At 33.6% G+C, this 15,464-nt stretch overlaps 1 protein-coding gene across 10 annotated transcripts in view; it reads right to left on the bottom strand.

The window, feature by feature from the left end:
- The window catches only part of CNKSR2 (connector enhancer of kinase suppressor of Ras 2), a 256,308-nt gene that overhangs the window by 182,145 nt on the left and 58,699 nt on the right, over positions 1–15,464 (bottom strand). For all 10 annotated transcript variants that reach the window (XM_023633518.2, XM_070257233.1, XM_070257235.1 and 7 more), the window contains exons 3-4: positions 15,189–15,391; positions 955–1,042 (exon numbers count right to left, since the gene is read on the bottom strand). In XM_023633518.2, the coding sequence (XP_023489286.1) occupies positions 955–1,042; positions 15,189–15,391 (291 nt within the window). The remainder of the gene's footprint in view (positions 1–954; positions 1,043–15,188; positions 15,392–15,464) is intronic.

The raw sequence follows: 15,464 nt of genomic DNA, 5'->3' as shown, positions 1-15,464 counted from the left end.
AAAATCTATACAGTACAAGAGAAAATATCCTGAAGCATTTAAATCTATATTAATAAATTTCTTATTTCTTTGAGAAAATACAGGCAATATAAAAAGCTCTTCATTATTTCTGGTAATAAAGGACAGGAGGTAGAGGATAAATTAAATCATCAGTTTACCCAATAATCTTCTGTGTCAGCATATGTTATCCTCTGCTTTCCCTATTTCTGCATCAGTGGATAGGTTAACAAATAATGGCACTGTGAGACAGCAGCAGCAACAGGCTGGCATCAGTCTTACAGAGTGGTGGCTGCAGGTCTCAGATCTCTCAGATGTGTTTTGTTACCAAATTTAAACAAATTTTTGCAGGATTCTAGTCAATTCACCCCTCCACCATTCCTCCATATCTTATGCCAGGCTTGATTCGAACATTTATATTAGCTGCTGCACTCCTGGAGGAATTTGATTTGGAAATCTCCGGCCTAAATAATATTCAAAATAAAAACATCAGGTCATATAAGCAGACAACTGTTAAAGGTTATTATGTATAGTTGTTTGTATGTGTACCTATATAAATGAAACTAATAGTTGCACTAGTAAGGAACTAATAGTGCCTTAGAGCAAAAGTCTCAGATTGTTATACAAATGGGGCAATTCAATTTTGTGAAAGGCAATACAGTTTAGTCATCCCCACTAAAAGTGTGAGACTAACAGACTTATGACCTTATTATAATGATGCCTCCAGAAGTTCAGGTTACTTTTACATCTTCTGGTAAATAAAACCCATGTTTATTGGGCTATATGAACAGTTTTCCAATTAATAATTACATATTTGGTTTCTTTAGAACCATTTGTCTTTGAATGAGTACCTCCCAAACCAGCATCTAATAAACTTTCAGTAAACAGGAACAGTTCTCATTGTTAGAATATGAAATAGCTAGTAAATTAACAGAAGGAAAGTTTGTCAGCTAATACCTGTTGCACGATTGTTGTCAATTCCAAGCAGAGCTGTATGACATTATTCCTTGTAACTGAATAGTCTGTGACGGCAGCAAATGGTGACCTATAAAGACAAAAGGAAAACTGTGATTAATAGGAAAAGCTTTTAAAAGGTCCCAAAATAAAATAGACTATAATAAGATTTTGAATAATATAAAATGAATTGTTCTGAAGTTTACATAGTGATAAAAAATATTCAGGATATATCTGAGGAAAAGAAAATTGAGGGAAATGCTTAGAAGAGAATTAAATTCAAGAAACATCACGTTTGCTTTCTGTCAAATTCTTTTTTTTTTTTTAGTTCTTAATATTTGAAAGTTCTTTGGTACTCCTTACAAGGTCTTTTCACTACGTCTAAAACAAAACAACAAAAAAGGAGTACTTTAGGCAAAGACAACATCTTAGTTTACTTCAAATGAAGCTAAGATTTTGAGTACACTTATCTTAAAATATTCACAATTAAGAGCTAGTAATGACAGCTAACACTTACTGAGGACTTACTATGTCCCAGTTACTGTTATAAATGCTTTACATGTGCTAAATAATTTTCACAACTCTTATGAGATAAACACTATTATTATTTCCATTTTATAGATCAGAAACTTGAGGTAGAGAAATGTTAAGTGACAACTAGTAAGTGGTGGAGCTGATATTCAAACCTGGGAAGTTCGACTCCAGAGCCCATCCCATCCAAGAGTTAGATACTACTATAGCGGCTCTAGGAACTTATGTAGGTTTTATCTTGTACTAAACCAATTATTTATGCCACTTCATACCCTTTTTCAAACAACTTGTTATATAAATAATAAATATATTATCAATATAAGGTTTATATTTTCAAGAATGTTATACACAGCAGAAGTCTTTCCTATAAAGTGTTTTGCTACCAAATGAATTCAGTGGCTTTCCATCACCCCTTATCCTCTTTTGTCTGCGAATGCTAATCAGGTTTTTGTGGGGCCAAGGCTATGATTTGGGAGGTGCAGTTTAAGGAAAAGAAAACAAAATCACCAAAAGAAAAGAAGGTATGGAGGTGAAAATTTAGTCAAATTACTGGAACCTTAGTGCTTTGGATCTCTTTCTATTTGTATCTCTTTAAGCTATTTACTAGACATGCTTATATAGAACTGCTTCCTCATTACAAACTGAATTTGTGTCTCTTCTAGAAAACTCTACAACTCAAGCACTTCTCACTCTCATAGGGGTCCATATAAGAGAGAAGCTCTTTATCGGCCTTTTTGGGGGGAGAGGGGGTGAGGAAGATGGGCCCTGAGCTAACATCGGTGCCCATCTTCCTCTATTTTGTATATAGGATGCCACCACAACATGGCTTGATGAGCAGTGCATTAAGTCTGCACCTGGGATCTGAACCTGTAAACCCTGAAGCGGAGCACACAAACTTAACCACTACACCACCAGGCCAGCACCAATTGGCTATATCTTTTTTAAACATATTTTTCACTTATATTTTTTATTGGGCCATTCTAATAGTTATGTAGTGGCATATCATCATGGATTTAATTGGAATTTCTGCAATAGTTATATATATTTTCTATATTTATATTATATATTACCTATATCTAATAGGTATTTATATTCCCCTCATAATTTTCTAATCAGTAATGATGCTGAACATATTGATGTAAATATTTGCTATCCATGTGTATGTACTCTTTAATGAAATGTCTGCTCAAGCCCTTTGCCCATTTTCTATTTAGATTTTTGGTATTCTTACTACTGAGTTTAGAGAGTTCTTAATACATTGTGGACGCAAGTTTTTTGTTGAATAGGTGATTTGCAGTATATCTTCTCAGTCTACGGCTTGTCTTTCCATCCTCTTGACAGGATCTTTGGCATATCATAAGTTTTTAATTTTAATGAGGTCAAACTTACTGATACTTTTCTGGATTGTACCTTTAGTGTTATATCCTAGAAATCCTCAGCTGACCCTCAGCCATGTTTTTTCCTAAAAGTTTTAGTTTTATTTTTTACATTTAGATCTGTGCTCCATTTTTGAGTTAATTTTTGTATAAGGTGTGAGGTTTGGGTAGAGGTTCACTTGTTTCCCCAATCCGTATTCAAGTGTTCCAACACCATCTGTTGGAAGACTACCCATTCTCCACTGAATTGCTTCTGCTCCTTTGTCAAAAATTAGCTAACCATACTTATAAAGGTACAGTTCTGGATTCAGTCTTGCCACTAATACCACAGTTTTGATTACTGAAGTTATATAATACTTAAAATCAGGTAACTTCTTTTTCAAAATAGATGAACTATTCTAGTGTTTTTGCTTTTCAATATAAATTTTAGAATCATACTGTCTGGAGTTATAAAAGAAATCCTGCTGGAAGGGAGGTTTGAAGAGAACTGGCATCTTAACTAAGTTGAGTCTTCTAACCCATGAACACAATTTCTCTCTCCATTTATTTAGGTCTTAGGCAATTTCATACATCAGTGTTTTATAGTTTTCACATTACAGATCCTATAGACATTTTGCTAAATTTATATGTAGGTATCTCATTATTTCTGTAGCAACTGTAAATTGTACAATGTTTTAAATTTTGTTCCCAATTGTTCATTGCTAGTATATAGGAATATTATTAATTTTTCTGGGGCCAGCCCCATGGCCAAGTGGTTAAGTTCACGCACTCCGCTTTGGCGGCCCAGGTTTTTACCGGTTCAGATCCCGGGTGCAGACATGGCACCACTCATCAAGCCATGCTGAGGCAGCATCCCACATGCCACAACTAGAAGGACCCACAACTAAAAATATACAAATACGTATTGGGGGGCTTTGGGGAGAAAAAGGAAAAACAAAAAAAAAGATTTAATTTTTCTGTGTGGACTTCGTATCCTACAACTTTGCTAAATTCACTTACTACTTCTAACAGACGTTTTATAGATATTTTCGAATTTTCTACACACTGGCACATATTATCTGCAAATAGGGAAGGTTTCCATTTTTTCCTTTCTAATCTCTATGCCTTTTATTTTCTTTTCTTGCCTATTGTACTGGATATGACTTCCAATACATTATTAAATAGGAAGGGTGAGAGTGGACAGCCTTACTTTATTCCCAATCTTAGGAGGAAAGCATTCAATCTTTGACAACGAAGTATTAGATCAGCTGTTGTTTTTTATATATGCTCTACATCAAGTTGTGGTCTTACCACTCTATTCCCACCTTGCTGAGAATTTTTCTCATGAATGGCTACAGGATTCTACCAAATGCTTTTTTTATATTAACTGATACTATCATATGATTCTATAATCCATTGATATAGTGGAGTACATTGATTTATTTTCAAGTGTTGAAGCAGCCTTGCATACTTGGAACAAATCTCATTTAGCAATAGTGTATAATTCTATTTATATATAGTTGGATTTGGTGTGCCAATATTTTGTGGAGGATTTTAACACATAAGTAACATAAGAGATATTGGTCTGTAGTTTCCATTTTTTCTACCATCTTTGTCGGGTACTGGGATCAGGATAATGATTGTCTCATAAAATGAGATAGAAAGGGATTACCTCCTCAACTATTTTTTGGAATAGACTGTGTATGACTGGTGTTTCTTCTTCTTTAAACATACAGAACTCACCAGTGAAATCATCTGGGCCTGGAGCTTTTTTCCCCTCACTCCAAAGAGTTTCTAAGTACAATTCAATTTAATAGTTACAGGATCATTCAGAGAATCTCTCTCATCTTGGGTAAGTTTCAGTAGTCTGTGTTTTTTAAGGAGTTGGTCCATTTCATCCAAGCTGTCAAATTTATGTATGAAGAATTCTTTGTAGCATTCCTTTATTTCATTTTAATTTTGATTGACTTCTCTATTGTGTTTCTGTTTCCAGTTTCATTAATTTCCGCTCTTCTATCATTATTACTTGTCCCTTTCTGCTTGCTTTGGGTTTATTTTGCTCCTATTTTTTTAAACTTTATTTTACCGTAAGAATACTTGAGATCTACCTTATAATAAAATTTTAAGTGTACAAGACTGTATTGTTAATTATAGGTACAATGTTCTACAGCAGATCTCTAGAACTTTCTCATCTTTCTTAATTGAAACTTTATGCCCACTGATTAGCAATTATTTTTCTATTTTCTTGAGAAGGGAGCTTAGATCATTGATTCAAGATCTTTCTTTTTTCTCGTATAATCATTCAGTGCTATAAATTTACCTCTCAGCACTGCTTTTTTTTGTGTGTGTGTGCTACAAAAATTATGATTTGCTCTATATTCATTCTGTTCAATGTATTTCTTATTTCCTTTGAGACGTCCTCTTTTATCCATGGATTACTTAGAAGTGTACTGTCTGACTTCTAGTTGATTCCATTATGGTTAAAGAATACATTCTAACTGATTTCAATTTTTCCAACGTGTTGAACTTTGTTTTATGATGCAGGTATGGTCTATCTTGGTGAATGTTCCATGGGAACTTGAAAAGAATTTGTATTCCGCTGCTGCTGGATGAAGTGCTCTAAAAAGTCAATTATATCTTGTTTGGTGGTATTGTCCAGCTCTTCTAATCCTTACATTCTGTCTAGTAGTTTTTATCAGTTTTTGAGAGTGGAAATGAAGTATCCAACTGAAATTGTGGACTTGTCTATTTCTTCTTTTAGTTCTGTCAGTTTTTGCTTCACATACTTTGAGGCTCTGTTGTTTGGTACATACATCTTATCAGCAATTTGTTTCTTCTTTTTTGAATTATCTATTTATATGCTCATCTATTGCATTTCAGCGTTTTTGTTTTTAATTTGAATGTAATATTCACATAGCATACATTAACCCCCTGCTTCTCATATCTGTTTGTTGCAAGTATTTTTCCCAGTTTATCACTTGTCTTACCCTTTGCCATGTTTTTCAACTTTATGTAGTCAAAGTCAAATAGTGTATTTCTTTATACCTTATTCCATATTTTTAAATACTTACTAAGTCTTTCTACATCTAGAAATCATTTTTGGTCTATATTTTCTCCAAGTTTTCTTATGGACTTATGTTTTCTACTTAAATAAATGGTAAACCTAAATTATTTTAGTGAACAGGTAGTATTCTATCATTATTTATTTCCTAAGGCTTAACCAAGTGTCCCAACAGCATTTATTAAATGGCCCTTTCTTTTTCCAAATTTTTAATATTGTTTTTTCTCTTTCTTTTTTTTTCCTTTTGGTAAGGAAGATTGTCCTCGAGCTAACATCCATTGCCAATTTTCCTCTTTTTGCAGGAGGAAGATTGTCCCCAAGCTAACATCTGTGCCAATCTTCTGCTATTTTGTACATGGGATGCTGCCTCAGCATGGCCTGATGAGCGGTACATAGGTCTGCGCCCAGGATCCGAACTGGCAAACCCCAGGCCGCCGAAGCAGAGCACGCAAACTTAATCACTATGCCACCAGGCTGGCCCCACACAGTGTTTTCTAAATGATTCAATATACCGCAGTCTGTTATGGTCTGTCTTCCACTAACCTGTTTATTCCTATTCCAAAACTCAGTATATTTTTCAACATAATTTACTAAAACAGGAGACATTAAGAACATAAATAAAGTTAATTAGAAAAGAACATATGTAATCAACTAATCTATGTTCTCAGTTAAAAGAAAAGAAATTAACCTCTTTAATTGTAAGTAGAAATCAGCTTAAAAAAATCTATCCTGTTGAAGTTTTCTAAAACTGGATGGTGGAGATGGTTGCATAACTGTATATAAATTTACTAAAACTCATTAAACTGTACACTTAAACTGGGTGAATTTTATAGAATGTAAATTAAGCCTCAATAAAACTACTTTTCAAAAACACATAAAATATAAGCACTTCTAAGAAAAAATCATTCTTCAAAAAAAAAAAAAAAAATACTACCTAAGAACATTTTTCCTCATTCGAAGCATAGAAATTCACATTTTAATTGAAAATTCAAAAATGTTCCTGGCATGATTAGAAAGAGTTTGGGTTCCTAGGTTTGAAAAGGTCAAAGTCTGTTAATAAAATCTAAAAACTTCATTCAAAAGTGATGAGATGAAGTACAACATGATTTTTCCCATAAATACTTAAAAGACTCTCATTTGATCTTCAAAATATATCAAAAGGAAAATCTATTTGATGACTGAATGCCTGTAGCAAATTGAATTCTAAGGCATGTTTTCCACTTTCCCGACCACTCATATTTCAAGTAGGACAAGTTTCTCACTCAAGATTAAATGTCAAGAAAATTGGAAAAAAAAAAATCTAAACATATACCAAGGAAAACACTGATTTTATCTTGTAGTGAATTCCCTCTAAAGTTTTCATTCTAAAGGCAAATCATATACAAACATACAAAGAACCATTCTTAGCCATATTAATGTTCGATACAATGATTTTGGCTATACAGGTACATAAATTTTAAAAGGCTGACAGGGTTCCAATCTTTTCGAGTTACCAAAGACGATCATTCAATCATGACTTAATCATCATCTATGAGATAAAGAAATGGATCTCCGTAGAATAACTGAACATGATCAGCCTGAAAACAAAACAAAATAGAGGAATTTGTACTTAAGTGTAAAGAAACCCCAAGTGAGAGTTCAGGCTATAAAAAGAACACAGTGACTCTAAGTAAAGGAAATTAAATTCATGGCAGGAAAGCTTTTTGATGCAAGAAAGTTTAAAAAAAAAAATAAAAGATAAAATTCTTAGCTCATCAATAAATGGCTGTTACAAGAACTATCCTATTTAGATCTTAAAAGTTAAGCAACAGTCCTTCTTAAATCAACATACGGATAATAGAATGATTAAATTTCTTTCTATTGCAAAGGTTTATGACCCTATAAGAAATTATTCTTTGTATATTCTTTTCAAACAAAAGCATTACATTTATGGAAAAGTTATTAATGGTTCAGAAAGCCTAAACAAATTGGAAACTAATAAGGAAAGTTAAAAAGCTACGAAGTTAATGAGGAAATCCGGAAGGCCTTATTATTTCTCAGGTTGGCACCGTTGGGCCTGAGAAGCAGTACTTGAACAGTGGAAGTGCTAATATCACCGCCCATCTCTGGAACAAGAGGCGCCAAGTGAAAACACTGAGCATGAGAGGAAATAAGACCAAAGAACAATGAGCCACAGTATCTGGTAGTGTTTGAGGAATTTTTCTTTGTCTCTGTAATTTTTTCCTGGTACAGGAATAATTTTTGTCCTACAGTTTCATATCATGGAAGAAGAAATTAGTTCACCCATTTTCCTAGATAAGGCAAGAGATTTCAAAGAAATCTTTTTTTTCCTTCAAAGAAAATATTTTTTTCCTTAGCACCTTACCTCTTATGCCTTAAACATTTAAAAGGTTTTCAATGATATAAAAAGATATCTCACTGACCTCTTCAAAATAGAACGGTCTTAAAAGGTATTTTAGAAACAATCAGAATTAGGTATTAATGCCAAAAATGAGAGAAAAGAATAAACTTTCACTATAACTACTAAAATAAACTTTTTCTATAAATAATACTTATGAACATTTTTAATGTTACTGTACAACGTGATACATACAGTGATCTGTAAACCTCCAATTATAGACTGATTTGGCAAAGCCATATAAAACAGCAAGAAAGATGGGTGTGAAAAACAGCAGGATGTTGGTTAAAAATAGACAAGTAAACTACGCATTGAAAATAAACAGTAAAGCTACCAACTGTGATTCATCTTTGAGGCTTTTCCTCTGGGAAAAGTCTGCTGTTTCATTCAAGTCAGCATTTAAAATGGGAGGAAAAGAAGAATTTTGTTAGCTTTAGATTTTATTTTATTTAAGAAATGTAAGGAGTTGGTTATTGAAAATAAATCTTATTTGAATGGAAGCTCCACTGAAGTTGGAGTTTTTGTGAATAGTAAGCATTTTTTCCTGAGCACCTTCACTCTTATGCCTTCAACAGTCAAAAGGTTTTCTGTGATATTAAAAGATATCCTATTGATGCCTTCAAAATAGACTGCAAAATAAACTTCCTATAAATAAAATTCTATATAGCAATTTGAAGTACCAAGGCGAAAAACAGAAAAGTGGTACTCTTGTTTAGCATTTGATGAGAAATACCAAGAGCAAATAAATGTTTTCATATGCCACATTTCTAAGAATCACTTCCTCAGAATCCTTAAAAATTAGTCAGCATTCAAAGGAGATGTAGCATGACAAAGGAATATAACAAAGGAGAAACAAGAAGGGCTTTGGTACAGAAAAAAAATAGATTCAAATTCTAATTTTCATACTCGAATAACTTCACGCAAGTTACTTAATGTCTCATACATAAAATGAGGAGAATGATACCTGCTTTGTGAGAACTCAGTGAACTGATATACATAAAGCATCTAGCTCAGTATGTAGAACTAAATATTTTGCCTATTCTTTCTTTTCCTTTCTCCCCCTTTCAAGTGACATAAAAATTGCAATAAACTAATCATATTGCTGTGCATGCAGATTCTCCCCAAAATGTAATAAAAAATTTAAAGACAAAAATATTTATTGTTGTTTTTTAAAAAGATTAAGCCAGTTGTTTAGCATCAAAATAACCATTATTTAACTGACAGAACTTTTTATTCTTCAACTAAAAAATTATACTGTATTGTATACCAAAGGAATAAACTAAGGTTAAAAATCCAATGCTTGGCAATATTCAATTGTAGTGACCATTTTAAGTCCTCCAAATTAAAGCAAATCTACACTGACATATCAAAATATTAAGAATTTTTGGTCAACATCACTTCTATGGAACTAAGTTTTTAAAGACTGGCACCTGAGCAAACATCTGTTGCCAATCTTTTTTTTTTCTTCTTCTTCTCCCTAAAGCCCCCCAGTGTATAGTTGTATATTCTAGTTGTAGGTCCTTCTGGTTCTGCTATGTGGGATGCCGCCTCAGCGTGGCTTGATGAGTGGTTGCTAGGTCTGTGCCCAGGATCCGAACTAGTGAAATCCTGGGCTGCCAAAGGGGAGCGTGCAAACTTAACCACTCAGCCACAGGGCTGGACTCCTTTGGAACTTTTATAATTAAGTGCAAGTTCTAAGTTCTTCAAAAGCAAACAAAAATAAAAAAGACATGACACATTCTTACCTTATATAAAGAAAACATAAAGAAAGATCAGTGTTGTTCTAGAATTTAAAAAAATTAACTAAATGTATTTAGAGAAGAGGTAGGGAGTTAAATCATGATTCTACAGGTCACTAACAAATTCCGTTAGTGTTTGCCCTTTGATATCATATAAAGGGAAATAAGTTGGATATATTCTTCATATAGCTTTGATGAACTAGGTCAATGAATTATAGAGTATTAGTGCTTAGAAGAGAACTTCAAATTCTGCAGGTCTTACATCCTTATTCTAAATAGAAAACAAAAACAGAGGTTAAGGTTCAAGGTTACCCAGGGCTAGAGGCAGAGCTGAAACTCAACACTTTCTCAGCCCTCTGCTCTTCTACTACTTCATGAGGCAATTTGGCAAAGATTCACAGTAATGCTCATGGAGAACACTGCTTTTTTGGCTTTTCTAGCATTGATTAATGTCTTTCGTTTCCTGTGTAGTTTGTAGGACAGACTGAAACAAGAGGGCATGTGGAGTGTTGTATTGTGCTCTTGCTGCTACCTAGAAAACATTTTTTTCTTTGAAAGGAATAAAAATATAACAAATACACACCCACTAACAATCTCTAATAAAAGTCTGGCTACCTGTCAGGAAAACAAACAGCCTCAACATTTCACCTGGCTCAGTTATTGATAAAGTCCTATTACAGTTAAATTGATTTCAGGACCTTCTGAAATTTACATTAACCAAGGAGCAGTTAAGATATTCACAGAACCCATGCAGAGGAGGAAGCAAAGTCAAGCTCTCAAGTATAGAAGTAGCACTGATCATTTGCCTTTCCTCTTTTCCATCACCCCTAAAAGATTAAGAATCTATGAAAACGGGAAGTTAATATTATATAAAACTATCCTGAACTATAAAGCATTTCACAGAAAAATTTCTTCAAAGAGGAGTTCTCACTTACCTCTAACTTACAACCCATCCATGCATTCCAGTTTTCATGACTTCTAGGTAAAGCTACTAAGCTGTTCTTGGTAAGGTCACATATATCCTGACTCCCTGATCTACCACACACTTTCAGTCCTTACCCTACCTAATCTCTCAGCAGCATGTGACCTACTGACCACTTCCTTTTTCCTCTAAAACTCTTTACTCCCACCTTAAATATTCTCACCACACACATACACAGAAAAAGTGACTATGTGAGGTGATGGATGTGTTAACTAATTGTTCTGTTTACGTGTGTTTAGATAACTGTGATAGCAGTGAACAAAGCAGATGAAAATCCCTGCTCTCTCGAAGCATATGTCATATAAAGAGTAGTCAGACAAAAGCAATATGAATATATAAGTAAATTATATAGTATGTTAGAAGGGTATAAACATTACGGAAAACAAATAGAGCAAGATAAGAGGAACGTGTTCTAAAACTCTCCTTAGACCACCATATTAATATATCCATGACTTTAACTATCACCTATATTTTAACTAGTTCCAAATCTCTAGCAACCATATATCTTTTTCTGAGCTGCAATACTCCAAGGACCTTTTCGCAATTTATCATGCCTGACACTCAACACTCGTCTTCCACCATAACCCATTCCTCCTGTTTTGATAATGGCATTACCATCCACTGGGTCAGCAGTCAGATACCTCTTATTCACCCCAGATGTCTCTTTTTTCTTTAGTCTCTTAGATCTTACCTGTCACAGAGTCTTATTTATCGGCATAAATATCCCTCACATTCTTCTATCCTCATTGCTGCTTCTCTATTAAAAATCTCAATAAATAGTAGTGGAGAAAATCAGCTCTGTAGTCAGATGCCTGGATTGAATCCTGGCTCCACCACTTACTTGCCATTTGGTTTTGAACTTATCCTCTGTAAGTGCTAGTTTTCCTATCCGTAAAATGAAGCCAACCCTCCTAGGGTCCCTCTGATTAAGTGAGCGAGGCTGGCGGTATTAGCATCTGAATCACCAACAGTGCAGAAGCATGATTAATTCCTAAAATAGCCTTTTAACTGGTTTCCCTTCCTCCAACATAACTCTTCTCTAATCTTTCCCAACACTATAGCTCATGTAATCTTCAAAATTCACAGGTCTGACACAGCAATGACCCTAAACAGCTTCCCACTGCCTTCAGCAGAAAGTCCAAATGCCTCAGCATAGCCAAGAATTTTTTCTTTTTTTCTCCTCCTTTCTTCTTTCCTTTTTAAAACTTAAGCTGTTAAAAAAAAATCCTCATTATAGGCAAGCCAGCCTGGAGCTGAACTTTTCAGTGAAAGATTTTCAAAATATAAATTTCGGTTTCTTCAACAGAAAGAATAAACAAATGGGACTTCATCAGACTAACGAGCTTCTTCAAGGTAAGAGAAAACAGGATTTAAACAAAAGAAACCCCACTAATTGGGAAAAAATATTTACAAGTCATATATCCGACAAACGGTTAATCTCCATAATATAGAAAGAACTCACACAACAACAAAAAATCAAACCACCTGATCAAAAAATGGGCAGGGGACATGAACAGACATTTCTCCAAAGAAGATATACAGATGGCCAATAGGCACATGAAAAGATGTTCAACATCACTGATCATCAGGGAAATGCCAATCAAAACTACACTAAGATATCACCTTACACCCATTAGAATGGCAAAAATAACCAAAACAAAAAGTGACAAATGTTGGAGAGGTTGTGGAGAAAAAGGAACCCTCATACACTGCTGGTGGGAATGCATACTGGTGCAGCCACTATGGGAAAAAGTATGGAGATTTCTGAAAAAACTAAAAATAGAAATACCATATGACCCAGCCATCCCACTACTGGGTATCTACCCAAAGAACTTGAAATCAGCAATTCCAAAATTCCCATGCACCCCTATGTTCATTGCAGCATTATTTACAATAGCCAAGACACGGAAGCAACCTAAGGGCCCATCAACTGATGACTGGATAAAGAAGATGTGGTACATATATACAATGGAATACTACTCAGCCATAAAAAACGATATAATCGCCCCATTCACAGCAACGTGGATGGACCTTGAGGGTATTATGTTAAGTGAAATAAGCCAGATAAAGACAATCTCTGTATGACTCCACTCATATGTGGAAGTTAAACATGTAGACAAAGAGAACAGATTAGCGGCTACCAGGGGAAAAGGGGGGTGGGGGTGGGCACAAAGGGTGAAGGGGTGCACCTATGCACGACTGACAAACAATAATGTACAACTGAAATTTCACAAGATGGTAAACTATCATAATCTCAATGAAAAGTTAAATATATATATATATATAAATTTCGGTTTCTTTTTTCAGTTTACAGTCTCAGTAGAAGATTTTTAAAGTTATCACAAAGTTGCCTTGTTTTTTCCCTTCCATGTACTTTTATGGTCAAAATGTTAGACGGCCTTTGATTTAATTGATCACCATGATATGATATAACACAAAACAACCATTGTGAGAACCTTTGCAGCAAAGGAAGCCAAACAGATGATTTAAGTTATTTCCTTCAGGCTTTTTGTTACATTTTCTCTTCCTATGAAACAAACACAAAACACCATTGATTCACTTCATGGATTGCTATGTATATGTCTGCATGTTTTTGTACATGTGTGTGCACGCATGTGTGCTTGTAGGAGACTTGGCATTTACTAAGAGCATCTTATTAGATGATAAAAATGATACCATAAAAAATTAAATAACAAAATCTCAGAAACTCTTCTAGTGCTCTAGAAGCCATTTATGTGATTTTATAAAGTCACACTTGTCATTAAAAATATTCTCTAATCATTCTATTTATTTATTTAACAAGTACTAGTATAAAGAAATATAATTAAATTTGCTATATACAAATATAGAAGCTGAGTAAATTTACAATTATAGGATAGGTGATAGTATAACTAAAATCAACTATAATTAAAGCTTTAAGCTTTCTGATTCCTGAGAAGCCCTCCTGAAATAAGTTTATTGCATTACCTAAGGACTAAGCCATATTTTAAATATAATTTACTTATTGACCACTATATAACTTGTAGAATTTATACATTTAAAGTACAATTACTTTAAACAATTGATAAATGTGGTTTAGACAATTATGACAACTAAATTTTAATGATATAATGCAAAAGAAACATGCTATCCACCAATTAATTGCCAAAAAGCTAATACTATACAGCTTAGTGTTCAGATTTGTATTTAGTATCATCATGTTTTATGTTATTAATATATATAAATTTAGACAATACAGAATTGAGTAAAATTACCTTAACTTTTATCTTAAAAATACAAATACTTTATTTTTGATATAAGGGCTCATAGTTTTAAAAAGCCAAAATATAATGTGTGTGTACATTCACACACACACACACACACACGTATATCTTCCTGACATTTATTCAAGAAAGAATTCTGGTAAAATTGTATATTATCAGAGCTTACTATGAGAGACAAAGTGTATTTTGAAATTTGATTATTTAACCATATAATACAGTACATACCGCTTATAAAAACATTTCAAAGATGAAAGTAAAGGCTTATTTCATTTTTTTAAACAGCTATAATCTTTTTACCATTATATTTAACGACATACAATTTTAATCTAACTTTTTTGCATTTTATATTATGAAAACTTTTGTGTTATTTTGTGTTCCAAGGCAAATGAAAATTAACTAGACTAGAAAAAAAGATCTAAAACTGTGTTTACGACATCCAAAACCGACTGCACAATGTGCAATATAACAAAGAATGAATAAAGCAGGGGTAAGGAGATATGCAATGCATGCTATGAAAGTGTCAGCATCTAATTACCCATTTACAACATTAAATAGAATCCTAATGGTCCTTAAATATGACCAATTAATAAAAAGAATAAAGAAACTCAGGAGATAAAGTAGTAGTATACATCTTATGACAACCCAAAATGACTTTGTTTATAAAGCAGCAAAGGTATTTTGAAATTGTCAGGGACCAATTATTAATTGTCTACTTAGCTGGATATAAAATTTTACAAATGATCAATACCTATTTGATGATACCCCTATGTTGTGATGAATCATAATTAGACAATTGTTACTTGATATTCCTCTGCCTGTCTAATCCTTTCACAAGAAAACATGAAATAATGTTATATTCAAACTGGTGTCTGAGGGGGATTACTTATGAAACATATGGAAGACTTTACCTGTCCAACCAGGCAAGCAGACTCTTGGCTGCTCCAATCAGATCCACAACTGAAGTCAGAAAGTCGTTTGGCAATTTTCGGCTAGTTCTCCCATCATAATGGCCACTCCTTCTCCTCCCTGTTATAAAATTCTGTAGATTTTTTGCAGATGCATTCAACTTGTGAGAAAGGGTTTTTAGATTTTCTGTTTCCAAGCCATAATTCTGAATAAAAAGAGAGAGAACAAATATACTTAAACTGAATATTTATTTCTTAATTACAATATTTACTGAGTAT

This window comes from Equus caballus, chromosome X, assembly GCF_041296265.1.
Source record: "Equus caballus isolate H_3958 breed thoroughbred chromosome X, TB-T2T, whole genome shotgun sequence".
NCBI lineage: Eukaryota > Metazoa > Chordata > Mammalia > Perissodactyla > Equidae > Equus > Equus caballus.
Note: the sequence above shows the minus strand (reverse complement) of the source record. Positions and strands in the feature narration are given on the sequence as shown.